A 27233-nucleotide genomic window follows, 5' to 3' on the forward strand; every position below is an offset into this window, starting at 1 on the left:
GGGTTTTTTTATGCAAAACGTGTTTCTTATCTGTTAATGCCCTCCACAAGCTTGAGCATACCTTTTACTAGTGCTTCTTTCCATGCTTCTTGATTTTTTGGCTCACGGCTCTGAGTTAAACTAATGAGTTCTTCAAGGATGCGGTTATTTTGTTAAACTGTATTTAGTTTATATGGTATATTACTTACGGCCACCTTTTTAAAGGAAGAATTTATGGGCTCAACTTATTAATTTAAAGGGCCCTAGCTTAGCCGCTTTACTTAAAACGGAATCTTATACTTTATGCAAGCTATTAAGGTATTTTGAGGATTCTCAAATCTTTACTAAGGTTATATTATGGACTTTTTTAAATATTTAACTCTTTTTACGCTTTTCTAATGACCAGGACAATAAAAGTGAAGGTGATTCCGACTTAGTTGGTCAGATCAAGCAAGTATTTAAAGCAAGTGACCAGTTTTATGCATTCATCATTGCTCAAGCCAAGGAGCGACTCAAAGACTCCTTGTACTTACAGCATGATGACACTATAAAGGAGGTTTACTCTTTTAGTTTTCTGATTTCTTTTTTTTTTAAAGTTTATGATAAAATTTAGCAACAACGTTTAAATATTTTTGTTTTGTTAGGCTATTAAGCTTTATCATGAAGAGCGCTACTGGCAGCTATCAAGTGTATGTTTTTTGTTAAGCAATTTAAAAGAAGACGAGGCCTGCAAGTATATTGTTCGGGTGATCTAAAACTCATTTTTTATTTTTTTTTATAATTACAATAATTTAATCGGGTTCTTACCCTTCATATCTTTTTGTTAAAATACCTAAAAGCTTCTTGTTTATTTTCTATAATTAGTAAAAGATGAATCGTTTTGATTTTTTTTTTGTCTTTTTTAAACCGTTTACCAGTAAATATATATATGAAAAGAGCAATTTTATTGAGAATGCTGAGTTTCGAACTGAATTGTTTCTAGAACTGGAGCAATCGTTACTATTTCGCCGTTCTTCAACTTTACTAGTGAGTTTATCTTTTTCTACTATATAAATTTTTTAAAAAACAATACTGCCTTTATTATTAATTCAATAAATTGTAGTTTTATTTTTTCTAATTTCACTCTTTTCGAATTCGAAAGTCTGAAGATTATTCCTTTGAGAACGAAAGTTTCTACGAATCACTTAAACTTTCTGAGGCGGCTTTGTATTACTGCCACGCCAATCAGGGCTGCGTTGAAAATCTGAAAGAGCTTTGCAGAATTTACGAGGTGACTTTTTTTATTTTTTATCACAAATTTGTTTTGTGATTGTTATTTTATATTTATGGAAGATCTTCGAAAAGTATATTAATTTAATTATTTTAATTAAAAATAATTTACACTTTTGAGGATAACAAATTTCCCTAACTTTATTTGAGTTTTATTTGGGAATTCTTATAAATTATATTCTGCTTGACAGGCAACTTATCTTACTTATCTGCGGGATTTTGACTTTTCGTCTTCTCTTCCTCAAGAGGCTCTTGAAGAAGTTCTGGCTAATCTGCATTTTGCTTTTCTTGCTTGTTTGCCTTTGCAGGCCGCTCTAAACTTTAGCGTGGAGTAGGTTTTATTAGAATATATTAATATTTTCATTATACTACACTAATTTTATCCAGTGATTCTGAGAAGTCGAGCCCGCTGCAAACCCTCTGGCCGCTGCATCCTACTATAAGTAGCTTGCCTGTGACTTGCGATTATTTTTCTTCTCGGCTTATGCGAAGCAGCTTCTGTGCTGGAAAAGCTCAGAGGCGAGAGAAACATGTGCTCTATTCCCAATGCGGAGGCCCTTCCCGACTTCCTGCTCTTTGTGTGGAACACTATGATGATTCCGTTCGATATGGTTGGCTGGCTACTTTTATTCCCCGATACCTCTACCAATCGATACGCAGAGTATTTCGCGCAGCATCGAGACCATCACCCCTCATATCAGTCATTTGAGTTCCCTATTGGTGTCTTCACGTCGCACACGCTCCAAGGCTCGGCTTGTTATTCTTTCTACCGGCCTCGTCGCCTTGTAACGTCTCGTATTTCATTAGATTCTTAGAAAAATAAGTTTTTATGTTTTCCTGCTTCTTCTGCACCGCTACGATGTTTCTTCTTTGCGTGCCGAAGTAGCGAATCTTGCTGCTTGCCTATTCTTCCACAGCCCTGATTTGTGTGAAGTATTTCTGGCGGAGGTACTTCGAATATTCCCGCCATGACGTGCTTATATTTATCATCCTCGTTCATGGAGTGGTTGACGGACGCCGACATTCGAAACGTCTTATTGGGTGACAGCGCCCTCTATCTGTCCCTGCAGCCAGCGGACGGTAAGGCTGCGTATGTTTGTGGGTGACTGACCACATGCCATAACGGCTTTGTCAAGGCGGGGACATATACAATTTCGGCTCCGATCTTCTCTCTATTCTTCGACTCCTCACGGCGCTATCGGCCAATCAGACATGCGCAACGCTTGTGGCCCCGTACCTGCATGTGTGTCTACTATATAATTGTCTCATATGCTTGAGTTAACCTGCCACGAAGAGTATCAAAGTTCTGTATAACGACACTCCTAGTTGCCCATTGGCTTCTCTGCTTTCTCTTATCCTGGAAAGGTCAGTTGTTCCTTTTTTCTCTTACGCGCATAGTTTTTAATGATGCGCAGAGTCTCTCAGGACCTCCACGGCCACTTCATTTCTCGGTCTGTCTCTGCCACTGCGGAGCTTGGCGATGAGCAGCAGGCCAATGTGCGCACTTGCTAACTTCGTCGCCATTTAGTAATAGTCTTCTACGCTTTTATAGCTGCAGCAGGTGGGAAGGCTTGTTGTTCAGACCCTACAACTGCAGGCAACATCTCCTTCCATTGCACTCTCGTATATCCCAGGTCTGCTTCTCCCCCATACGCTTTAAGGGTCCCCATTGGTTAATATGGCTTTATTTGCGCTCAGAGCCCCCTTTGCGGTGCTGTTTTGCTATTATCACCTTGGTTCTTCAAACATGTGCGACTAACACCGCCGTTCCGTACTGTCGCTTTGAGGGCTGCCTCCGGTGCTTTCCTTGCTTGCTACTGGCTGCGCTGAGTTGCGTTCAGGCGCTTGATGGTTGGTGCGGCGGGGATTTTCCTGGAGGCTTATCCCGGGTGGGCACATGCTCATCGTTTGTTCTTTTTACGTTCTGTTATTGGTTATTCCAGATGGAAGTGCAAGCGTTCTGCTCTTTCTGTTTTCCTACTGGTCTCCAAAAGAACTACTTTCGCGAATTTTTTGCAAATTACGAAAGGCCAGCCGGTATTTCTGCAGCCAGTACAGCGTTTGCAGTGAAAATAATGGCCACCCTCCACAGCGAGATATCCGGTTACCGAAAAATACATACAACTGTACCGGTCGCTGCTAAGAACCTCTCTCCGGTTGCCTTTTCGTGTTGGTTGGCAGCTCTCTCTTTATTTTGCAGCACTTTCTTCAACTGCTGCCCGTTTAGATATTGCAGTAGCAGTTAAGCCGTACAAGTCGTCCACCCTCAACTTTGAGGCGGGCGATTATCTACTGCTTTCCCCGTCTCAGGCGAGCACTGTCGGAATGCTTCTGGGCGTGCGCCACGAGGGCTCCTTTCTGCTGCAGGAGTACGACGACCTTCTCGATACAAGTACTAGCCAAACTAAGGAACTGTCTATGAACTTCTTTTAATTTTTGTTCAGTTTCTCGGTTAGCGTGCTCGTTTCCTTCCGAGCATGTTATTCCATTAACCAATGCAGAAGGTTTCTTCTTATTTTTATCATCACTGCAATTCGTCTACTTCCGAGTCCTCGTGAAGTCCGTTTAGACATCCAACAACTTCTGTGTGGCTTCCAATTTTGTGGGGGCGATCTACTTTGCGAGATTGACCAATGGCCGTTTAGCAATACTCGCGATAAATACAAGCTCAAGTGCGCTTCTTTTCTCGCTGCAGTACCTTTCATGAGACTAACCTTTTTTTTAAGGGCTCTCCTCGTGGACGTCTGCACACAGCTTCTCGAGGGCTCACATCCCAGCGCAGAAGGTAGTGACTCACGTACTTTTCTGGTTTTGTAGCCGATCTTTTAACTCTGTAGCCGCTGTATTCCAAAGTGCCTTGCTAGAACGTTTGTTTGGGGATGAAAGGCACTTGATATTTTGCTTCCCGTACGGGTGTATTGTGTCGTTATGTCGTAATTCTGAAGGCTGCGTACACTTTCCTCCACGCTGATCAACGGTGTCGCTGGACTGACGGAAACGGCACTGCTTTTTATGGCCTCCAGAGACTTTTGTTACTACCACAGTAGGATGTTTTCTACGATTGGGCAATGTGTGTCCTACGCGCAGCTGATTGGCTCTTTTTTTAGCACGTGAGAAGCTCATTCACTCAACACTGCGTTTTCTTAACCTTCTGCTCGACTTCGCAAGTTCCTTGGAGCAGCCCGTTGGCAGTTCCTATATTTTCTTCTGATAGTTTTTTTAAGTTTTCCTCTTCCAGTTTTCCCGTTATATCTTCAATTTTTTTACTGCCATCCCCCTCGCTGGCCATCCGTCTCTCGTCCACGTTGCCGCCTCGCTCATTGATTTTGGCGGGTTTGTTGGCGAGATAATTCTTATTGGAGCCCTTGAGATTGTCACGAAGGTGCTTGCCTGACTCTTTGACTGTCCTTTGCGTCCCACTCTGGTTGGTTCAGGTGTGCGTTCTTGCAGGAAAAATGCAAGAGCAGTGCCCTCCCACCTTAGCCGCCCTTTTTGAGCTGCAGCGCCACCATTTCCGAGAGGCACTGGCGCAACAGCTTCACGAAAGGGACTGCCCTCAGCGTATGTGGGGTTTGTTATGTGGACGTCGTTCACTAAAAATAAGTGAATTCAGAACTGAAAATTGCGTGTGTCGGTTTTCTTCGCGCCGCGCTGGCATCATCGTCGGGTTTGCTTTTTCTTTTTTTCAATGCGGAGAGCGGATGCGGTCCCAACGGGAGGGGGAACGCAAACCCCGAACTCAAGTTTGGCCCGGATGGTTTGATTTCGGTACATGTGATTACGTGGGGCCCCTATGAAGCCTTCATTGACTCGGCAAAGGCGGTTGTTAGACTTCTAGAAAGCAACACCGAAATGACGCATCCACGCCTTATAGAGGAGGTTCTGTTGTTCTTACTAGAATTGTGGCAGACGCCCTCTCTTGGCAGGTTTCCCTTTCTGTCATTTATCGATGATAAGCTTGTCATGTCTCCAGTGCGACGCACGTGCTAAGGGACCACGAGCATTTCTGGATCGCGTTGAACTCCTTTTTTGAGCGTCTTGACTCCCGCCTAGTGGCTATTGATCCCTCCTATTACGGGAGCAGCAAGGCCGATAGGCTTGAGATGGAGAAGCAGTACACTCGTGGTAGACCTCAAGAACTCCGGCCTTCATAAAGTCGCCATTTTATTTTTTTGCAAGACTTTTATTGCGCCGTGCACTGCGCCTGGGCGCTCCAGCTTGCGTGCCATGAACTTTATGCTACCTTTTGCATGTTAAAACCAACCGGTGTGCGCTGCTGCGTTACTTCTGATAGAAAAGAAGTTTGACGACTTTTATTTGTATAGAAGATCTTTTGGAGTCCCTTCCGACAGGCTTTTTTTCACTGCTGAAGAACGCGCTGGTAGTGCTTTAGAGCAGCCGTCCTCGTCTTGTAGAAAATCTTGTTTGCTCTCCAGAGTCGAGTGCAGCGGTGGGTCTATGCGCAGTTCGCCACGCGGTCTCTCTCCCAGAATATCGAGCTTTCCTCTGCCACCTGGAAGGTTTCTTGTCCGTCCACTCTCGTGCTCGCGTCACTAAGAATCTGTTTTCCAGCGCTCCGTTGCCCTGAAGAACCTCTCCACCGTTGTATTGGGCACATCGTCATGGCGCGACTTCTATGTTAGGTCCCCAAGGTAACTCTTACCTTCATTTTGCTCATTATGTTTGACTAATTGTCATTAAAGTACTCTCTATGGCCCGAATTACCGCATCAATATCCCTTTACTGACCGCCAAAATACTCCCTACCAATGAGCGCTTGGGAAGGTACACCCTAGGCTCTCCGTTGACCGACCTAGTCAACCGTGTCAGAGAGGAGAATTTACATTGGTGCGTTATAAAACATCACTTTTTGGAAAAGTAACTAATTGACTCGTTAGTTCCTTAGAAGCCGTCAACCACCGCCTTGCTGATTCTTGGCGCATGTTTTTAGAAGTGTGCTGTTGGCTTGGAGTGTTTAACACGTGAGTTTTCGGTAACTGTCCAATAAGAAGGCAGCCTACCTTCCTATGGATAGGCCGAGTTTCGAGGGCACTTCCGTTAGAGTTGTGGAAGATATTCTGGGCATTCTACATCGTTCACTTTCCTATTCTGCTGCACGTCCCTGCGAGCTTTTTACTTCTTCATTGCTGAGTCTGGTGAGGACTTGCCCCTCTTACAAGTAGGGGTTGCGTCTCTGCAGGCAGTGACCTGTCTTTTAGTGTGATACTGATTAGCTTCGACCATCCGGACTCCACAGGAAACATCATGAAATTTATGAAAGAGCTCATTTCTCATCATATAGCCGGTGCCCTATTGAGCTTGATTGCGTTACAAGCCTTTGCTAAATTTGTTTGCCGGTGTAGAGGAGAACACATTGGAACGCGTGGCTAGAGGAGCATGTTTGATGTCTGCTTCGTTGCTTAAAAGCACTTATTTAGGCTCGTTAAACACGTGCTTATACTTGCAGTTTGGAGCGGGACCTCCTGAACACGTTGCTCTTCCTCTTTAATAATCTCGATATGAACCTTGCCGCACCCATGGTTTTTCCTTGTCGGACCTGTCAGTATGGTCAATGACAACCACGTGTTAGGCCTCGTTGTGTAACGATGATTGGTTGTGCATACAGTGGACTTTTTACTATGTCTTGCAGCTCTTGCACATCCGCGTGCACGCTCTCCTGCGAGCAGACGGTGTGGCGAAAGCTTTATCTTTTCGCTGTGATTTGCTCACTTTTTTTACAGAAGACGAGTCTGCGGAAGCCAGCGAGGTGGGCTTGCAAATTTCCAGCGTTCTTCTTCGCATTTTTTTTCGTCACGGAGATTCGGTTAGCTTTTACGCTGTCGCTAGTTGTACCGTAAGGGTGAGAATAGTTTATAATAGAAGAGTTTTTCAGTTCTTAAGAAAGGTCAACTCGCCAACTTCCTTGGCCAACTTTTCTTGCTGTTCGAGACGTATATTATGAAGGAGAAGAGAGGCCGCTTAGTCGTGTCTGCATTAAATTTTTTTATATCGCTTTCCACCACTAAAAAGGGTTTTTCTCTTCATTTGTGTGGCTTGTATCTTTTGCTTACTTTTTTAATAAAAGGTGCAAAGTTTTTGCATGAAGAGCAAGCAGGGAAACTTTTGCTCTCATGGTGGATTATACATTAGTTTTTCATATTTTTCTTTTCATTTTGTCTCTAGCGTTTGCCGTAACTCAGAAAAGTTTTCCGTTGCTTCGACCAGAGACACTGCTAGGGGCCCGTAAGAAAACTGTTTATTGTAGTTTGGGGTGTTATGTTATATTTATTTCTAGCTGGCAGTCCTTTTGGATTAACATTCTTGCTTTACTTGCCGGTCTTCTCCGTCTCGCCCCAGAGCTCTTCGCCGAGGACGTCATCTCATTTGTCTCTTTTTATTTCGAGCGGCTAACGGGTGGCTTTATCTGTCCCGGATTTTATTTCCAATCATGAAAGGCATTTCTGTAGTTTATGGGCTGCACACCCCCAAATGCTTCTCTCCGCAGGGTGAAAAAGTCACGTGTGAAAGGCTTGAAGAGGCTGAAAGTGTTCTTACGCTCTTGTTGGAACTCGGTGCTCGCACTGCCTCCTCCACTGCTCGACTACTTGTCCTCACTTACTTACTTTTTATAGGAAAGATTGGTGCGTTCTCGTCCAGTTCGTCGCTGGTGAGCTCCAAGCGCTGGTTGCAGTCTCTCGGCTCCGATTCGCTCGCTATTGCCACCGTAAAATGCTTAGAGATGTTAAATCTGTTTGTCTACGCGCTGGAAGGTTCGTGATCACTGCCGTCCTCCTGCTTTGGGCCGTGGTAAGCATACTTTTCTTCAGATGCCGAGAGGTTGAAGAACTGTGTGGCTTTTCCCCGCGAAGAGCGCGACGCCGCTGGTAGTGAAGAGGACAGAGAAAGCCAATCATGTGTTCTTCTCTCTTCTACGGAAAACATTTATAAAAACAAACTTTTTCTGAAAGAAACAACAACATTGCCGCCATTATTGCAGGCTGAAGCAGCATTTGTGCGGGTCATTCAGAAGAGCCTTTTCGTTCTTTACCATCTCACCCCGCCTGCCATCCTGAACACTTTCCTCTACTGCCCTGGCACTCTTGCTTACGTCACTACCGAAAACCCTTGCTGAGCCCCTTTATCTGCTAGACGTCCATGTTCCCTTTGTGGAGTCTGGATTCGTACTCTCTCCGGCGGCCCCCTCGTTCGCCTCGTTTGTTTCATGCTTGAATCTTTTCAGAAGAATTCTCGGAAGACTTGAACACGATTGCGGCCGTATGTCTTAGTAACCCCCGCTCTCTTAATTGTGCGCTCTTTTGACCCCTGCAGCGGATGACCATTGGCTCGTAGCCCATATTGCCGCCATGGTCGGCTCCCCGGACTGTAATGCCGCCGTTGTGAAAAACAGCCTTTTGTCATCCATTGCAATTGCACTGTTCATTCTGCTCTGCCAGGATAGGTCGATTATTTTTTTTTAAATCTTGTTTCCTTTATAATCGAACTTTTTAGATTATTTTGTTTCCGCTCTGGAAAGACTTTATTGCAATACGATCTGCTTAGAGACTTGTGGTGCTTTGCTGACAGCTTTAAGATCTTAAGCAAGAAAGTCGAGACCCCTGCTGGTTAGCTCCCTTTTTGTGGAATTCACAAATGTTTTTAATTTTTTCATTCACACATATGGCAGCTTGTACGAATGAGAAAGCTACACCCACAAACTCCTCTTTTATCTGGCATCTGTTGGAGATTGCTTTGTCGTCTCAACTGGAAAGCTTTTAAAATTTCTACATGTCCGATGGCTACTCATCGCTTTTGCTATTTTTTTTTGCTCTTCAAAGAATTATATTTAATAGTTCTTAATTTTTGTTCAATGCGTATGCTTACAATAAAGTACAACAAAAATACACACCACATTTATATAATAAATAAAGAGGAAAAAATTCTACCCAAGCCCCAGACCCGAATCTATTGCCGACTCTACGTACCTATTTATGACGACGAACTTACAAGAGGCAGGGAATACAATTTACTAAGTACAATAGCTAAACAAGACTTTAATACCAACAATATAAACAAATAGACTACGAGTACGTTAAACGAATAACGGTAAAATCACAGAATAGTACAAGCAAACATAGGGAAAAAATTCTTATAATCTACACATATGCGTACTGTTAGAGATAGACAGCTTAACAGTGCAACCAAAAAAAAAATATATATAAACCTAATTTTTACGCCTTTGCACAAATATAAGCCAGTGTCATAGCTACTTGAAAATCTCTTAATTATTTACTTGCTATTGGTTATTGCTGGTTATCAATGGAGACAACCAACCGTGTAGTTGGGATTATTTCAATTCTAAGCCCCCATAATATTCAAAACATAGTAAATTTTGTATTTCTCTCCTACTTATGGTGTACTAAATATTATTAAGCTAAATGTTTTCTATTTAATATTAATTATAAATGAATTTATTAAAAAATTTTGTTTTTTTTTTAACTTGTACTAAAAAATTTTTAAAATTAGTCATTAGCACACAATATTTTTAAATTAAAAATTTATTGAAAGGCACAAATCAAGATAATCCCACAGAAAGTAGCTTGCTTCCTTATATTGATATGTAGCTGGACCCACGAATTTTACGAGCTTTCCACTTGAACTATATGACGGATGCAATCTCTATATTATTCGGCTGTCCATCATACTATAAACTCTAGACTTTATACAACAGAAACCTAATGGAGTTAAAAATCAAAAGTAATTACATTATGACTAACAAGGAGTTTTGGTTTAATGGTGGTTGTTAACAATATATTAGCAAATATTGTGGTCGAAAAATTTATTATTTAAACATTTTATTAACGGGGCGTAATTCATTAATACAAGAAAAACAATTCGAGTAAGGAGGGTATTCATAGAGCTTCATGCAGCAATTGATGCAAAAACGTTTAGACTCGTTTTATAAGTTTCTGCTCTATTAATGAAGCAATCTACAAAAGTGAGGGGTGCCCTGCTTTCACTCTTAATAGCCGGGAATACTGAAGCTACAGAGACTTGAGGATACGTCAAAAAGTAGAAATTTTTTTTTTCAATTTTAAAAACAAGTTACAGTATCACCATACTGAATGGCTGCAGGTCTTTATCTTTTGACATTCTATCACATTTATAAGGCATAAACGCAACATTGACACACCAGACATGATTGCTTCCAACAAAGAGGTAACTTTAAAAGATTTTTTTAAGGATTAAAGCGTAGGAAGTACTCGATACTCCCCTTTGCCGCAATGTTTTCCGACGTCGGGTATAATCAAGTAGGCACTGTTAAATAATCTGATATTTATATTAAAATAGTCATAGAATGTTTAATGGAGTTAATGGGGTTTCCTTATTGCCTTTCAAAATAATTTTTAGACTGGTGCGAACCAATAGGTGGGCTATGCTAAATTAAGATGATATTTTAGCTCTATACCTTTATATTCCATCTAAGACAGAGGAGCCGTAATATTTTTGCTCTTAAAACTTTTCAGCTTCAAGCCGGTATTTTATTACCTAGCGTAGTAAGAGACAACTTAAAGAAAGTTTAGCTTATGTTTAATAATTAAACTAAATGACTAAAGCATAGCATGACCAGTTGGCGCACCTGTTGCTCTTGCGGTATACAGTTTAATCAAAGCAATCAGTCTTCTCTAGTTTAGTAGTGTAACTTTCTTTTATAATAAAGAACCCCAAGAAACATTACTAGACTACGCTATTTCTTGGACTTCAGACACTTATAAAACTATCAAAGGATTTGTTTTTAACAAAGACACAAGTAAAAGTTTTTTTTCTAAGCTGAAGATAGCAGTGTTAGCCCTACATCATAAAGCGATAGTAGTCATACTAATATTTTTAGTTGATTTCTTTAACCTTAACAATCCGGACGAATTAAAAAAAATGCCAGAAAGTTTCCGTGAATATAAATTATTTTAATGAAACAACTTTATTTAGTTTGGCCTTTTTTTTTGCGATCCTAGTGTTTTGTTTCCTTTAGGTCAAAATGCATTTTTTCACGTTACTTAATTTTGTCATAAGCAAGGTTTTCTCCTAAAGGCTAGTCACTAGCCGTTATAAAAAATATATATTTATAACTATCGAGCCGCGAAACCTAGAAAATCTAAAATAGAAATAAAAATATATATAAATTTATAATAAAACAATTTTTAAACTGATTTTACTTTAATATCGAGAATTTATTAAAATAAAATTGTGTTTTCATATTTACAGTTTTCTCAAAAAATAATAAAATAATTTTTTAAAAACAAAAATTAAATAAAGTTAAAAGTTATTTATTAAAAAAAATACACATAAAAAATTATTTTGACGAAAGTTTACTTATGAATATTCTTTATAAAATAATATATAATTAAAATTTTCAAAAACAGAAATATTTATTTTTAAATTTATAAATAAATAATATCGAGTTTTTTTTTATATTTAATTCATTTTTTAATTTAATAAAAATAAAAAAAAGGATATGAAGTACAAAAAGTTTATATAAAGTTACTTTTCAATTATCACTTAATATTTTTTTTTAAAAAATAAACTTATAAATATTTTAAAATTACCTTCAAAATAAAATTAATAAAATTACTAAAAAAAATTATATTTAACTTTAAATTAAAGAAATGTACTTTAAAAATGTATGTTAAAAAAATAATTTATTTTTTCAATAAACTCTTAAAAATTCTTAAAATATTAAATAATTGTTTTTTTTCTATTTTAAAAAACGATTCTAAAGGTATTGTACTTTTTATAAAGAAATTTATTGATTGTAATAAGTAAATTTAAAACTAATAATTTTATATAAAAAGTAGTAAAAGAAGAAAATAAAGTTACCTTATCAATTTGGATTTCCTATACAAATTTTTAAAAAAAAAAAAGCGCGATATTTAGTGTTAATTAGTTGATTTTTACTTTAGAAAGCAACATAACGATTTAAGGACAACCGTTTTTATTTTATTATTTTTTTTAGACTGGTTAGCCTTCTTTTATATAAAATCTTTAGAACTTGGCTATTTATATAAGTAGGCCAAAAATAACTTTTTAATGCTTTTTTTAAACCCACAACTCCACTTTGCTTGCTGTGCCTGTTTTTAATCTTCGAAAAAAGGGGAAATTTATTAACTGTGTGATCTACTAACAATTCCAATTTTCAAGTTAACAAAAATTCTATTTTACGAATAATGAATTAATATTAAGTAAAAGTAAGTTTCTAAATGAGTTTACTTACAGCACAATCTTTTTATTATATTTATAAAAGTAAAAAAATAATACTTTTTGAGTTTAATGAGTATTATTTTTTAATTAACTGTTTTAATAACTAACAAATCTAATTGATCATAATAATAAAATCCGTTTCAACGTTATTAAAATATATAAAAGGATAGCAACAATACTATTTGTTTATCAAGTACTAATTTAACCGTTTCATCTAATATACTAATTGTCTGCTTTGGAAAAGATAACTTATCGTTATCAAAATATAATAATAAAGGGTAATCAATTATGCTCTGAGATTATGAAATCTTTATCCACATATGATGTCCGTTTATTAAAATCTACACAACAATATAAATATATATAATTATAAAATATAACAGTTATACTTTAAGTTTATTAAGTATTACTTTAACTGTTTTATTAATTAATAAATCTTATTGTTTTTTTTTTTTAAAAGAAAAAATCCAATTTAACCTTATTATAATATAATTTCATATATATATCAATTGAATTTATTAAGTATTACTTTAACTAGTTCTTCTCTATAAATTCTAATCATACGTTTTAAAAAAATCCAACTTAACGGTATTATTTTTTAATTATTAAAAAGTAAAACCTTTACACCACTGGAAATTATAAAGTATTACTCTAATCGTTTCTACTAACAAAGCTATTTGGTCGGTTAAAAAAATTAAACTTGATCTTATTTAGACATAAATATATAATATATATATAAAATTATGCTTAAAAAGTTTATTTAGTATTAATTTCAACGGTCTGATCTACTAATAAATTTAATTTTGTTTAAATAAATTAACTCACCGTTATTTAAAATATTTTTATGAAAGAAAACAATTTACTACTTAAGTTTGTATAGTACTAATTTGACTGTTTCATCCACTATGTGTCTGCTTATATAGCCAAGGCAACTTTTAAAATTTAAATTTTTGAGTTTATCAAGAATTAATTTTAGCTATTTTATATACTAATATAGCTAATGGTTCGTTTTTATAGGGAAAACTCAACTGGTGGCAAGTAAAATTTAGTTTCTAATAACATATTTTTTAAAATATTTATAAATATTTGTCTGGAAGATTATTTGTCATTATAATAAAAAATTTCCTTTTTAATAAATTTAATAAGGTGTAAAAGTAAGACCCAGAATTCTTATTATAAAGTAAAAAAGACGCGTACAAGCCGATGCTCTTGTAAAATTTTGGTTCGTACAAGACCTGCTGAACTAACTTTACTAATCAACTCAAAAATCATAAAATAGGTAACTTTTAGAAATTTGCATAAAAAATTAAAAATGAAAAGACTAAAAACTTCCATAACTTAATTTTTTTTAAAAAAATTTTATTAATAGTAAAGAAATTTTAATATTGAAAGCGGCTTTGCGAGTTGCTGCTTTTACACAATTTCTTTTTTTTTTTTTTTTAGCGATTTCTCAAAAGAAATCGGGCCCAGTGTCTTTTACAATAATAATATGTATACCCTTTTAATAATTTTAATAAAATCAATAACTTATAATAATTTCAGTAATAATTAATAAAAATTGATATAATTTTTTTCTACTTCTTTTCTAGTACATAAAAAAGGCGAAGGGAACCACTGGCTTAAATTTTTCTTTTGATTCAAGAAGTAAAGAAATGGAAGGGAAATTAAACTTTGGACGAAGCAGAAAAATGCGAAGTAAAGAAAAATATAATAATAACAATGCAGTAATGATGAAACTAAGGAGAAAACAGAAATAAATAGCATGTGAAAGGCACGTGACAAGAGCACATGAAAGTAGAACGGAACACATGAGGTACACAAATACATGGAAGAGCACGTGACTTATCATAATAGATATCGTATAAAAGAAGCGGTTGAGGCTATCATCCAGTATAACGTGATTCCTTATATATTTATATATTATTATTATTAAAATTTATTTATGGTTATTTTTATTATTTCGCCTTTTAAATATTACATATATTTTCGACTATTCCTTTGCTTTGGTGGTGATTTGTAGTGACAAAGTGAGCCTTAACTCCTTTTACAACCAGAGATGGAGATATGGATTTGCTTACAAAGACCGAATTTCCTATCAAATGCCATTTTCTTAGGACTTACCACTTAAACAACTGTTATAGGCAGGCACCCCCTCTGCTTCACTCCTTTTGCAAGGAAAACGTCAATCCAAACCTTGAACATCTATCTTAGATTAGCAGGACTCTGTCCTCACCCTCATGTGTCTTCGGCATTTTCATTATATCGACGACCAGATGCTCCAGGTCCTCTGCTCTATTGATTAACTTAAGTTTCTCCCTAAAAAGTATACTCCTATTGCTAAAACGTCAACATACTCCACAGCCGTTAACAGTTTTTTCTATTAATATGTAAAGCATGCCATCACCAACCAAGTATTTCAATTCCTTTTTCCCACGTGAAACCAATTCTCGTGAATTTGCTTAATTACGTCGAACTTACCTTGGTTTTCCTTAGTTGAAGTAAACTTCACTTGTTCGATAACTAAATTTTCATTCAATGGGAGCCCTAACAAGAGATCTGCAATGAGATTATTTTTACCAGGTATGTACTTTAATGTCCAACATATATTGCATTATATGTTTAATGCTCTTAATTCTTCCCCTTATAATTTCAGCTTCATGCTCACTATTAAAAACCCCAGGAAGGATTTTGGTCCGCTTCAACTATAAGTCTCTTTTCACTTAAATGAATATAGTCTATTGATTTGTTAGTGGACCAAGTGCTACATTACCTTTTGGTTTCATTTAATTTAGTACTCACAAAAGCTATATGGTGCAAGCGGTCAGCGTATTTTTGAAATAAGACACCTCCCACTCCTATACCACTGATCTCTGTATGAAGAATTAAGTCATACTCATTATTTATATACTCGACGCATACTTTCCGATTCAGTAACTTAAAGACTTTCTCCACGAATCTTCTTTCTCATTGTCCCACACAAAATCTACCTTATTTTTAAACAATTTAGCAGCGGTTCGATGATTACAGCACAATAAGGGATGTACTTGCTCCAGTAGTTTCAAGACTGTAAAAAACTAGGTAATTGACCTTTTTGTTTTGGTTTTGGCATGTCTTTGAAAACTTTTATTAATAAAACTATTCTATACCGCATGTGAAAGTTTATTGATAAAAGAAATAGTTTGTGTATCTTCAAGAAGCTTTATGATAATTTTTGTTTGCAAAGATTACCATTCCATCTAACCCTAACCAAAACCTATTGAAGATTCTCTTAAAGGAAAATTTTTCTCAAAAGGAAGATGGAACTACCGCTCTTTAACAAACTGAAAGAGGAATTGTATGATGAACGTCTACAAGAGTGGAAGAAGTTAAACAAAGAACTCTTAACCTCTCTTTCAGCCAAAGAGTCCTTATCTATACATTTAGCGAGCCGAACAGCTCCTAAAGCCTTCTTAATCACAACAACCGTGGTTGCAGGCAAAACGCTTTCGAATGCGGTGCCCAATTACCAGGATAATGTGGACAAGGAAATCCTTCTTGCCCAAGAGGAATACTATAAAAAGTTGAACTCTATTCTCCTGAAAGTCGAAAGCGATAAATCATCTCTTCTCCAAAAGAAAAGAGGTGAAGTAATCTCAAGTTTGGAGCAAGATCACAACCAAGTCATGGACCTGACAGATAAGATGCCTCCAAACGTAAAGAGTCAACTCTACATCGAACTACAAAATAGTTTGAAGCAGCGCTTGGATCTTCCCCCTTCTGACTCCCGAGTTGGTGAGTTCTCTCCCCAACCACCATACTTCACTTCGAACAACCTTGCATTTTTCTAACCGGATCTTTACATTAAATTTTTCATATATTATCACTAGTTCACAAAGTGCTTGATAGTGATCTCCTTTGGGTTCTGTGGCTACCAGGCAGTCATCTACGTTAATATGTGTATCCTGCAAGCCAGTCGTTATAATATTTATGCTTTTTTTAATATTAAGAGGGTACACTCACCTAACTAAAAGGCCCCACCGCCCACTGTACCTTCCTGTCGTTAGGCATAGTAAAAGCAAAATACTCTCTTGAGTGAACGTCTTTTTCTCACCGGTAAAAGCCTTTCGCATTATCAAAAGCGCTGAAGAACTTACTGTCATACTAATAAATCGTTCACTCGGGGCTTTGTACCTCTCTACTACGCATGTCTTTTTGAAACCCTAAAGAGCATCGCACATGCGCATATGTTTTTCCTGCTTTTTTTTCACGTCCTTAATGCATACCCCCTTTATACTAAGATTCTCAACTACAACCTGCATATGGTTCCACTTCCTATCAGTAGTAACTTTCAAAAAACCAGCTCTAAGTAGCTTTCCGCCTCTTTCATAATAACTAACGCTTTTGTCTTATCTTTTATTTCATATTTGGTCCAAGTATTAAACACATCACTTTCAAGCTTAACTTTGTGTGGTTCCAATTCCATCACGCTTCTTACATCTAGACCCCATTTCAGATTTATATATTATCCTTGCCAAACTGTCAATTTTCTTGGCGTTCACCATCTTGCGAATATCCATAACTAAGACCAGATCTTTTTTTCTATCTGTCGTAAAAGGCCGGCAAAAATACGTTGTCAGGGACTTTATTGTAATGGCTCCCCACTACTTTATTGTTACCTTCTGAAGTAGACTAATGGCTTTCTTCATTTCTCGACAATATAATGATCCGAAAAGAAAAAATTTCCAATTTTTTCTCCGAGCAAGATCTACACCCGTAGCTAGATCATGAGATACAACATTTTAATACCAGTTTTTATGGTATCTCATTTAGGAGATTAACTAACACCGAACCTAGTGTCCAGTACTTACTTCCTACATAAACTTGAAAACTTTTTCGTAGGCTTGATTCCTCTGATAAACGCAAACCAAACTTTGACAACGCGCTAACGCTAATAAAGCTACCATGCGTCCAAAATTACAACAATGTTTGCCATTATCTGTCGTTCAACTAAGTTATCTCGTCATTTCTTTTTAACTAAACGAACACTCAACCTGAAGTTAGAATAACGAGCGTTCGTTTTAGTGTCAGTAAGTAAACGGGAATACTCAAAACATTTAGTATATCTCTTTACGTTTACACAAAAAGGAGTATAAAGGTTGTCCCCGTATGTAAAGCAACCCGCAAAGTTACCGGTACGAACTCGTCTAATACTGCTGATCAACTACACCGCTTCAACCAACTCTTCAGTGGGTCTCCTCTGCTGCTCCTTGACTTTTGCCACGACAAGTTCCTTGTAATGCTTGTCGACCAACTCACTGAGCTTTAAGAGCCAATTTAAGTGTCTATCAGCGATTATCGGTTTAAATATTTCATTATGTCTGCAAGGTGTTAATCCCTCCAGCTTGACCCTCATCTCGGATCTTAACGAGTTCATGTCCATAGTGAAACTTTGAGCTATAATCATCTCGATCCCTACGCTATTTCTTCCATCATCTTTTGCAGCTCTAAACAAAAGTTGCGCAACCTCTCCTCAGAGTTAACACTAGAACCGGCATATTTCTCTCCTTACTCGACTGATCCATAGTGCTGCAAAAAAAAAATTTCAAGTTTATATAACGTGGGAACGCAGTTGTTTGTTTAGAACTCCCAATCTTCTCGCGTAGAGTTTAAACTACAGCGCCTATCAAAGGTAGCGAAGAATAACAAGAATTACAAACGTACAAACTTTGTTACGTTGCCCGCCCGATACGTAAACAAACGCAATGAATCGACTACCACACAAAAAGAGCCCCCGCGCTAGCTATGAAAAGGACTTCGGAGTAGTCTGCCCAGCTATTTATACCCGTTAATTATGGCACAGCTAGGATTAATCACGAACATTCGGGAACATTCTACTAACATACGCGTGCCAAACTATTCAATCACAGCAGGCTCAAGAACTTAAGTACAAACTCTCGTATAAACGCTCTTGCAAAATGTCCTGCGGTATTCATTAAGTGTATACCTCACTATATAACTTTATAATCATATACATATGTACATTTTCATTATAATTAGAATATTTTCTAAGCATCTGCCTAAGTAACAAAAAAATATAAATAAATTAAAAAATTTTATTAAGGGCGGGGACCTTAATTGCCCAACAATAAGGCTTTGTCCTTCGCCCGTTTTTAAGTCTAACAACATTAGACTAAATACAAAAACCAGCAAAAACCTAAAAGTTTAGTTTAATATGAAGGAATAGCACCTTACAGTAAATAAATAACAAGATGAAGGGATGGGGAATTGGATTAGTGCCAGATCTGGCGATTATAAAGGCAAAGTAAAACTTAAAAACAAAGATAATCGGTGAAAACGACTCTATGGTCAAAGGTCTACTAAATTATTTTTTTAAAAAAAATTAACGTAATAATATTTTTGGCCCTCCACGATTGATAAATAAAAAAAGATCTTAACCTGCTTAAGAGAATTTGAAGATCTAAGAAACACAACCGCTATTTGGTCGAGTGTGGTGTAGTACCTCTAACAATCGACCTCTCGAAGGGCGGTCCCGAAGAAGTTGGCTGCACCAGAAGGAAAGAGTTATTATCTACTTTTTACCCCACTTTCGCAGAGATTGTTATTTTCCATTTTAGTTGCTTAGCTTCATTTACTTGCATTCTTATATAAAAGTGACATTCTTCTTTTTTTACTTAAAATATGCCAGTAAGAATTTTTATCCTTCTTTTCTCTTCACCAGATATAAAAATATCCTTTATAAAGGTTTCAGTTATAGAATCTACACTCTCTGGACTTTTAGATTCTGATTTTCACGTTAAATTGTTTAATCTTCGTTTTATTAAAAATGAAATAATTGGAAGTTGTAATAAAAAGTTAAAGTATTTACAGAGTGGTCTCCTTTCTGAGTTAATTCTACGAAATAACTAATATTATTTTATTATAAAATAGCAAGTGTTGGGCTTACGAGTGTTTATCACCCAATATTTGTTTAAAATCACCTTTCTTAGTTTCACTAAAGTTAAAAACGTTTTAGAATTGAAAAAATTTTGAGTAATGAAGCCCATCCCTCTCTTCTAATTGAAGCCTGCGTCATAGTAGGAAGCCTCGCTTATGGTATATCAACTAAGTATTTGTAGATGGAAATTTTTATTACATGTAAAAGAATTGTTATTTCCTCGAACGTTATTATACTATTGTTAAATTTTTAATAACGTTTTTATTAAAGGCGATAAAGAGTGTCTGACTGCACTTTTCGCCTCAAATTTATTACCCACTCTAACTTTGTTTTTAAATCATAAAGGTGTCTATTTATATAATTTTATATTGCTATTAATTAATACTTAATTTTTCGATTACTTAAATAAGTTTATTTAGTCTATTTTAATTATTGTTTTTTCAGATGATAATGTGGCCGAGGCTGCCATTCGCTCCATTAAAATTGTTTACACTTGTGATTTTACCTACAAATTTACTTTAAAAGTTAATTATTATAATTATTTAGCTCCATAGTTCTTACTCTCTAAAAAATTGCATGTGACTTTAAAACTTAAATTTTAAGCAAAAAACTTTAGAAATTTCGTTATACTTTTATAACTCCTCTTTTTTTTCTTAAGGATGAGAGTTTGTTAGTTGTTGTGGAATTACTGTCCAGTTCCTCAGCAACCATCGTTGAGAATGCTTTGAAGTTAATAAGTATAAGCTGTCGAACACCAGAAAGGTTCATAAAAAAAATTCTAATTCTATAAAGTATTTATTTTTTTGAAAGGCAACTTTTGGTCGTCAATTATCCGAATCTGTCAGCTGTTAAAAAAATTATTGAGTTTTTAAGTTCTCATAATCCCAAAGTTATTATATTTATTTGTATTATTACATTTTTGTGTTCTTATTTTTAGAAACTCCAATCTATCTGAGTCTGTCTATTACTAAATTAGTGGTCTTTACTAGTTAACGAGGCTATCGTAAGCATGGCAGTCGCAGGGAATACCGCGTTGGTTTTATGCGTATATAATGATGATAAGTGGACACTGGCTAGCGTGGGGCGGCTTAGTTAAGTTTCTCTTCAAGCTGAATTCTCAATGATTGGAGTTGAATAAAACACATTTAATAATTGAATTAGTCGGTTTAATTTTTTGCTGTTTTGAAAAAAAAACTTTAAAAAAAATGATTTGGGAATCATAAGTTAATTTAACTAACGATTTTACTACTTGACCATGTATATTCACTCTCTTCCTTATATAATATTATCGGTTGATTAATATAATAACTCAGCTGCAAGAATCTTCCCTCCAAACTTTAGCCTCTCTCATACATTCTAACAAACAGGCAGCAAAAGTCATTCTTTGCAATTTTCCAGGTTTCTTACTTTATTGATTATTACTAAATCGTAAATAATTTTCTTAAAAAGACCTTCAAAAAACTTTATACCACTTTCTTAAGCGCACTCCAGATTCGATTCGCTTGGCTGCTTGTTGTTGGTCATCTATTAATTGCTACTATGAATTGCTACTACTATATCCAGTGTTATTCCTTCCTCATTATTAGTTTAGCATACCTCAACAAACTTAACATGTTGAACAACAAAAGCGCATTATTTTCAATGCTGCTGCCGCTACTCGTGCGCTTGTCCTCGAGTGGCACCCCGACTATACGTATTCAGTCACTCAATACTTTAGGTCTTAGTTAGATAGCTTATTATGTATTACTATTATTATACTTGTCATAAGCCTTTTTCATCGCCGAAGAACCGAAACTTCAAAAGGCTGCCTGCGAGTCAGAGCTGCTTAAAAACCTTCACGAAGCCTTCGATAACACACGAAATGATAATGAACGCGATCTCATCCAATATCAAGAGGAATTATTTTTTGCATCTCATTAAAAATCAATTATCTTTTATATATAATATACACTATACAAGAGAAATTTATATAAATACTTTATTTTGCAATAGACCAACTAAAACATTTAAATATATATATGTAGTAAGACCTTAGACATTGTAATAATTTTTTGATGGCAATATTACGCCTACAGAGCGCTTTGCTAGCGTTGGCTGCTGTTTGTCACAGCCAAGAAGAATGCCGCCATCAAGTGGTCGATGCGAAAATCATCCCTTTTATTATTGCCAGTCTCAAAAGTGAATATACCGGTTAAGCCTTTGGTTGTTATTTCGGTACATCCATCACTACTCTTGTTTTCTTGTATATAAATATAAAGGCCTACGCGTGGCGGCCTGCGAATGCTGTCGTTCACTTTCCAGGTCGGTGAAGAATCTCCGCACTGCAATGGCGGAGAAAGATCTCGTTTCTCTTCTGTCATCAGTTCCGTATTACTTTTTATTTCCTTCCAAGGTATGTGTTTATAATAATGACTTACAGCTTCTGACGGATCCTGCAGAAGAGGTACAAATCGCTGCCTGCGAAGCTCTTTGCAATGTTATTCTCGAGTTCTCTCCTATGAAAGATGTTTTTTATATGGCTATTCATAGAATTATTTATAAATTTTAAATAACAACATCTAAGGAGGTTATCAATAACGGAGGCGTCACTTCTTTAATTGGCTTGACTTTTCACAAGAATGTTGCTTTGCGGTGCTTATGTTGCTATTGATACTAACGTACACTCTTTTATAGTTGTCCATTTTTTGTTACAAGGCTCAATGCGACTTGGGCAGTCAAAAACTTGCTGTACTTATCTTCTACACAAATGCACGAAGCCGTAATGGATGCTTTAACTTGGAAGCAGCTCTTGAAGTTATTAGCACATATAGTATTTTTGTGTTTACTGGTTTTTATTTTTTTGAAGTTTACTAAAAGATCAAGACCCCAAAGTTCAAGAGCAGGCACTCAAACTTTTGCGCAACTTATCATCTGGAGACAAGGAAGAAGGAGAAAAAGTTGGTTATTAATTATTATATTTGTTACTAGTATTATTACATTAATCCTATTAGAACATCAATCGGCTTCTTAATAATTTTGGAGAGGAACTAAAGGAAATATTACCTTCAGTGTTTATGGGTGCTAATGCCACTTTAATAATTGATGTATTAAAGAATATATATATAGATTTGGATCTTTATAATTATTCTATACACTTTGGTTTTACAATTTATATATAAAACATTATTTTATAATATTTCAGTGAGAAAACTTTTTATTTTGATTATTTAGGGGCTTTACACGTGCAGTAACATCGCATCCGGAAATGAAGAACACAAGAATTACATTTTGTCGAATAATGCACTTTTGAATGCCGTAAGGGATAATTTGGTACAAATAATGAGTTTTCCTACCCTCTTACTTTCTCTTACTACCATCGATATGTTTATAGCTCCACGAGAATCCGGAGGCTCGTATAGCTGCCACGTGGTGTGTTCTTAACTTAACCTGGCGGGAACCTGGACGCAGTAGCCCGGGTACCACCCTAATAAGGCCTGCGCGGCGCTCACTTTTATTAATTCCATATTTGTTTTTAGCAGAGAATAAGTATATTGAAGCGCTATCCGCCTTAGAAATCCATAAACGGCTTGAAATACTTATCAGTGACTCGCACAAAGATGTGGCTGAACGTGCTAAGGCTGCTTTACAACAGTTTTCTATATAAAATTATTAATAAAAATTTTCATTGCTTCAAAGCTTATAAAAATAGAAAACCGTGTAAGTTTAGAGCTGAACGTAGCAAACAACGTGGTATATTGACCTGCTATCAAAGTTCATTAGTAGGACTTCCGTCATCTTTATCAGTTCTATTTTCAGCAGAGCTCTTTTCTGCTTCTAATAAGCCCTTAAGTTCTTTAAGTGTAACCTTTTCTATAATATTCTATTAATCCATTGTTCGTTCTTCAAGTTGTACCTACATATTTATATACTTCAGACCTTTTAGAGAGTACAAATTTATAAAAATCAAAATTCTTAAGCTGAATAATAGTCTTATTCACAATGTAGTATAATATTAGAATTTTTTTATTTGCTAGGTGAAGAAGACGGCGGAGATAAAGGACAAATATTCTCTGTATTTATTACTTCGGAATGAAAAATTTTATAGCTCCTAGTTCTGTTAATCAGCGCCCGAGGAACGGAGTTGCGGGCACTTTAGACTATAAAGAAAAAAAAGCTTCAAAAAAAGGAGTTTTGAACAGCACGTAAGAAGGGTTGAAGTGCTGGACGAATAATTTATTATTATAACAAGTTGCTTACATGCTCGGGATGGATAAAGATGCCAGAGAAGCAGACAAACTGGCGAAAGGAGACAGTTCATTTCGTACTTAACAACAAAGTTTTGGTAAAGATTGGGTGGGGCCAGCCGTTATCAATAAGTTTTATTAAGGACAGGTTTATACGAACTAAGTTGTAACGGAAAAGTACTAAACCGTCACCAGGCTTACGGGAGGGATTTCGGTGCTAATGGTGAAAATATAGGAAAGTGAAGTATCCAATAAACCCGATACCATAATGACAAGGGGATAAAATAGACACGATCTTATGTGGTAAGTATGGGCGTTTCAGGTGAAATAGAGTATCAATCACCACGGCTGGATGGGTAAGATGGTACAAAGCTCAAGGCCGAAATTCCTGATGATGATAAGCTGGTAGAATCAGAGGAGTAGAGCGAACAGGATTGAAGGGTTGACGTACTCTATATCTCTGTTTGTTTCTTAACTGAAATCTCTCGGATTCTTTGATGAATAAATTCCCTGGAAAATGTAATATCTGTCTTAATAAACTTGTTTGAGACCTGTTAATCGCCCTCTTTCTATGAAAAGTCTTGTTTTTGACAAATGATTTAGTTATGGAAAACAAACTTTTCAAAAGGGGTTTACAAGTTTATAATATTTGTTTCACAAAACCTTTAATGTTCGACATATCAATTATCTGTCAGTAACTCCTGCAATTTAGTGACGGTTCAGGAGTCGGGTGATTGCATGCCGACATAAATACTACTTACTCTTTTTTTAAATAGGATAACTGCCTTGCCAAAGACAGCATTTACTATCCTCGGTACATCAAAGCCCGGTTATCAGGAGGAGAAGCTAAGAATAAAAATTCGTACCTACGAACTTTAAATTTAAAGCAGATTTTGCGGCTGCGTTGTCAATTTATTTCTAAAACAATTTAATTTCAACGCGTTAAATATTTATCGAAGCAACCAGGTAAGTTTCCAAGTACTCGGGACCTTTTTTATGGGCACGTCCCTCCTTTTTCTTTGTAACTTCCACCAGTTTTCTTGTTTAAAAGCATAGTATTGAGGAGAAAAACTTTTTCTTGGTACATAGAAAGTCTGTTAAGAGCTTTCATGTGTTTAAGCAAAGAATAGAATTTGTTTCAGTATTAAACTTCGTGTCATAATATATTAATAAGTAAAATCCCCAAAAATTATATTAAGGGTTAGTTAATAATTTATAAATGATTTACTTTACACAAATAAGTTGAATTACAAAATAGAAAACATTATAAAAAGAACGAACAAAATAATCTGTGCATAACAATAAAGGCAGAGGGCACGCAACAATATTCCCTTCCGAATGAGGCTCCCTTCTCTATCGTCAGCTTGCTATACTCGAAGAATGCCTGAAACAGTGTTATAATTGGCGAGTAGCTTAAAAACGCTACTCAAAACTCGAATAGTTAATAATCACCACTATTTCTGACTTTTAAAAAAAGTTGAAATATAGAAAAAAATGTAAAAACGCAAGTAACAATTTTTTTTTCCAATCAGTTTTTTTAAAGAACACAAAGTTTTTAAATTTTAGGTTTCTCAGATGCAATTAATAATTTAGCGTAGCAAGTTTTTCCATGATCTCTAGCACTAAGAACTTTAGAGGAAGAAAAATTTTGCCGGTGCCGTAGTTCACAGTTAGTTTAAAACAAGATATCTTGAATCTTTGAGGGATGTTTTCAAATTTATTTGTTACAATAATGCCGTTAAGAGTTAACTGTTTGAAAACATTACTTGCGTATCCTGGATAAAGTTTTATGAAGATCCAAACCGCCCCCCCTGATGCAAATAAAGCAGTTTATACCTGCGGGATAGATCCGCAATATGACCTTTCAATGTATTCGCAGGATGAGCACTGTTCCATGCTGGTTAAATTTAGTTTTAAGAAGAAAAGCAATAACTAGGCGTACAAACATTGTTGTGCCCCCATATCGCCTTCTTTTCATTGCACATTAACCCGTGTAATGACCTCTAAACAGTCTTTCCTACGCTAGAGGTAATGTTAGGTAAAGAACTTACCTTCTTGGAATATTTAAGAAACAACCCTAGTACCATTGAATTGACCTTCCTTTTCTTCAACAGATTGCTACTGCCCCATCTAGCTTCAAAGAAACTTGTGTCGATGTTGCTAAATCAGAGAAATACCTTCGTCTTAAGGAAGAAGGGCCCTTCCATTAATGTCCGATATTTAGCTCTGTTACCGAAATTTGTTTCGGTGGATTTCATTAATATTTTTTAAGGGGGCCTTTAAATTTTTTGGTATTTTCTTTGTTTTTGGAAGCTTTTAGGTGAGACTAAGGACATTATTTTCTAATGTCGATCAATTGTAATAGTTAAAGAATTAACTTCAGTTATTACTATTAGTTTGTGGTGCGTTCCAATAAAAGACGATATACTCTGCTATTAATCAACTTTTGCAGTAATTTATTAGAATTTTTAATTATAACCGTCCTTTGTCGGGGTATCAATCTTCAATTATCATTAAGAGTCACTGTTTTGTGTGGGGAATTAATGTAATTTATCCAGTTTTCCTCAATAGGTTTAATTTTAGCTCCTAGCAGCTAATTTCTTGTTAATGAATAACTCCTTAATATTACTTTGTAGACTTTTAAGGAGATAGAACGCTATCCGGTTGGACAATATACTCACAAACCTTTCTATAAAGAAATTTACAATCTGAATCTTTTCGAAGAAAAGTTTTTGTTTAATAGTGAGATCTTTTAAGTTCTAATGCGCCAATCCTTCGAAAAACATTCAGAAGCAATTTTATTATGGTTTTTGTAATACGACATTGTAGCTTTTTAAATGTTAAAAGGGTCTCTGAAAGCTTCCAATTATCTGTTTTGCCTTTTTCTTACTCAAGTTCCCCTTGCTCAATTCATTTTTTACGGGGGAAATTGCTTAGGAAGCATTGTCTTTAAAATAGAGTTACTTCCTTAAAAAACAACAGTTTTTTTGAGGTTTCTTGAGTTTTATGAGGGGCAATATTATTGTGGTATCTTATATAATATATTAAATACACGGTCTTACAATTAATATAAAAAAATGTGTGCAAGAAGAAGAAGCGAAACGAGATGGTTGATTTTTTTATTGACTTTACGAGAATGATATATATTGATATTGCACCTAACTCAGGATACATGAGAAATCAAAAAAGCTAAGGGCCGATCAGCTCTCTGTATGGCTCGTGGACTAGGACTCCACCTGACACGTCTTTTTGAAATAAGAAACCAAGTTTCTGATTCTGACGCAGTTGCATTGATTCAACTTCTACACCTTTGTTAACTGTGTTAGGGCGCCTGTCAAGTATGAATGGAGGCATCTTTAAAAACGGCACTTTTGTTTAAAGAACATCTCTTCTGTTTAAAACTTGGGGTAAAGTTGGATCAAAATTTTCGTAACAGTGTCTAGGTGAATCGAAACCAAAAAAATAACCAACTTTAGCTTGCTTATTAAGCTCAGACTTAATAGAGTTATTATAATAATTGCTTTTGTACCCCAAAATACTAAACTTATTCATGTCTGACCTTTGCTCTTGTCAATA

The 27233-nt window shown here is 36.0% G+C and overlaps 3 protein-coding genes across 3 annotated transcripts; all 3 read left to right on the top strand.

Annotated features, from left to right (window-relative positions):
- Window positions 1–83: 83 nt before the first annotated feature.
- On the top strand, window positions 84–9090 carry LOC135145904 (uncharacterized). Its single transcript, XM_064078025.1, has 54 exons — window positions 84–143; window positions 205–328; window positions 386–535; window positions 624–725; window positions 916–1005; window positions 1121–1249; window positions 1440–1579; window positions 1636–1691; window positions 1744–1859; window positions 1909–2004; window positions 2056–2196; window positions 2253–2328; window positions 2385–2491; window positions 2543–2613; window positions 2664–2745; window positions 2801–2882; window positions 2947–3137; window positions 3192–3285; window positions 3341–3421; window positions 3476–3640; window positions 3693–3752; window positions 3809–3920; window positions 3975–4033; window positions 4086–4134; window positions 4194–4291; window positions 4356–4432; window positions 4487–4630; window positions 4683–4809; window positions 4862–5016; window positions 5068–5174; window positions 5222–5373; window positions 5428–5514; window positions 5574–5629; window positions 5685–5768; window positions 5821–5900; window positions 5952–6095; window positions 6146–6229; window positions 6283–6426; window positions 6482–6552; window positions 6611–6653; window positions 6715–6787; window positions 6838–6937; window positions 6989–7071; window positions 7128–7278; window positions 7333–7381; window positions 7431–7490; window positions 7543–7661; window positions 7715–7819; window positions 7880–8017; window positions 8075–8341; window positions 8397–8522; window positions 8577–8706; window positions 8757–8869; window positions 8932–9090. The coding sequence occupies exons 1-54, from the start codon at window positions 124–126 to the stop codon at window positions 9021–9023; spliced, it is 5652 nt and encodes a 1883-aa protein (XP_063934095.1). The 5' UTR covers window positions 84–123; the 3' UTR covers window positions 9024–9090.
- A 9658-nt stretch (window positions 9091–18748) lies between these two features.
- On the top strand, window positions 18749–21354 carry LOC135145905 (uncharacterized). Its single transcript, XM_064078026.1, has 13 exons — window positions 18749–18801; window positions 18956–19037; window positions 19115–19184; window positions 19255–19384; window positions 19513–19592; window positions 19705–19779; window positions 19879–19958; window positions 20093–20196; window positions 20245–20323; window positions 20748–20832; window positions 20884–20953; window positions 21021–21151; window positions 21203–21354. Exons 1-13 carry the CDS (start codon window positions 18749–18751, stop codon window positions 21352–21354), a joined length of 1191 nt encoding a protein of 396 aa, XP_063934096.1.
- A 159-nt stretch (window positions 21355–21513) lies between these two features.
- On the top strand, window positions 21514–24215 carry LOC135145897 (armadillo repeat-containing protein 8-like). Its single transcript, XM_064078017.1, has 12 exons — window positions 21514–21624; window positions 21693–21796; window positions 21854–21940; window positions 21998–22065; window positions 22129–22227; window positions 22280–22370; window positions 22425–22517; window positions 22645–22743; window positions 22805–22889; window positions 22950–23064; window positions 23123–23273; window positions 23448–24215. Exons 2-12 carry the CDS (start codon window positions 21761–21763, stop codon window positions 23523–23525), a joined length of 1002 nt encoding a protein of 333 aa, XP_063934087.1. The 5' UTR covers window positions 21514–21624; window positions 21693–21760; the 3' UTR covers window positions 23526–24215.
- The last annotated feature ends 3018 nt before the right edge of the window (window positions 24216–27233 follow it).

This window comes from Zophobas morio, unplaced genomic scaffold (genome assembly GCF_036711695.1).
Source record: "Zophobas morio isolate AGI-343-1 ecotype UQ-CSIRO unplaced genomic scaffold, CSIRO_AGI_Zmor_V1 ptg000201l, whole genome shotgun sequence".
In the NCBI taxonomy this organism is placed as follows: domain Eukaryota; kingdom Metazoa; phylum Arthropoda; class Insecta; order Coleoptera; family Tenebrionidae; genus Zophobas; species Zophobas morio.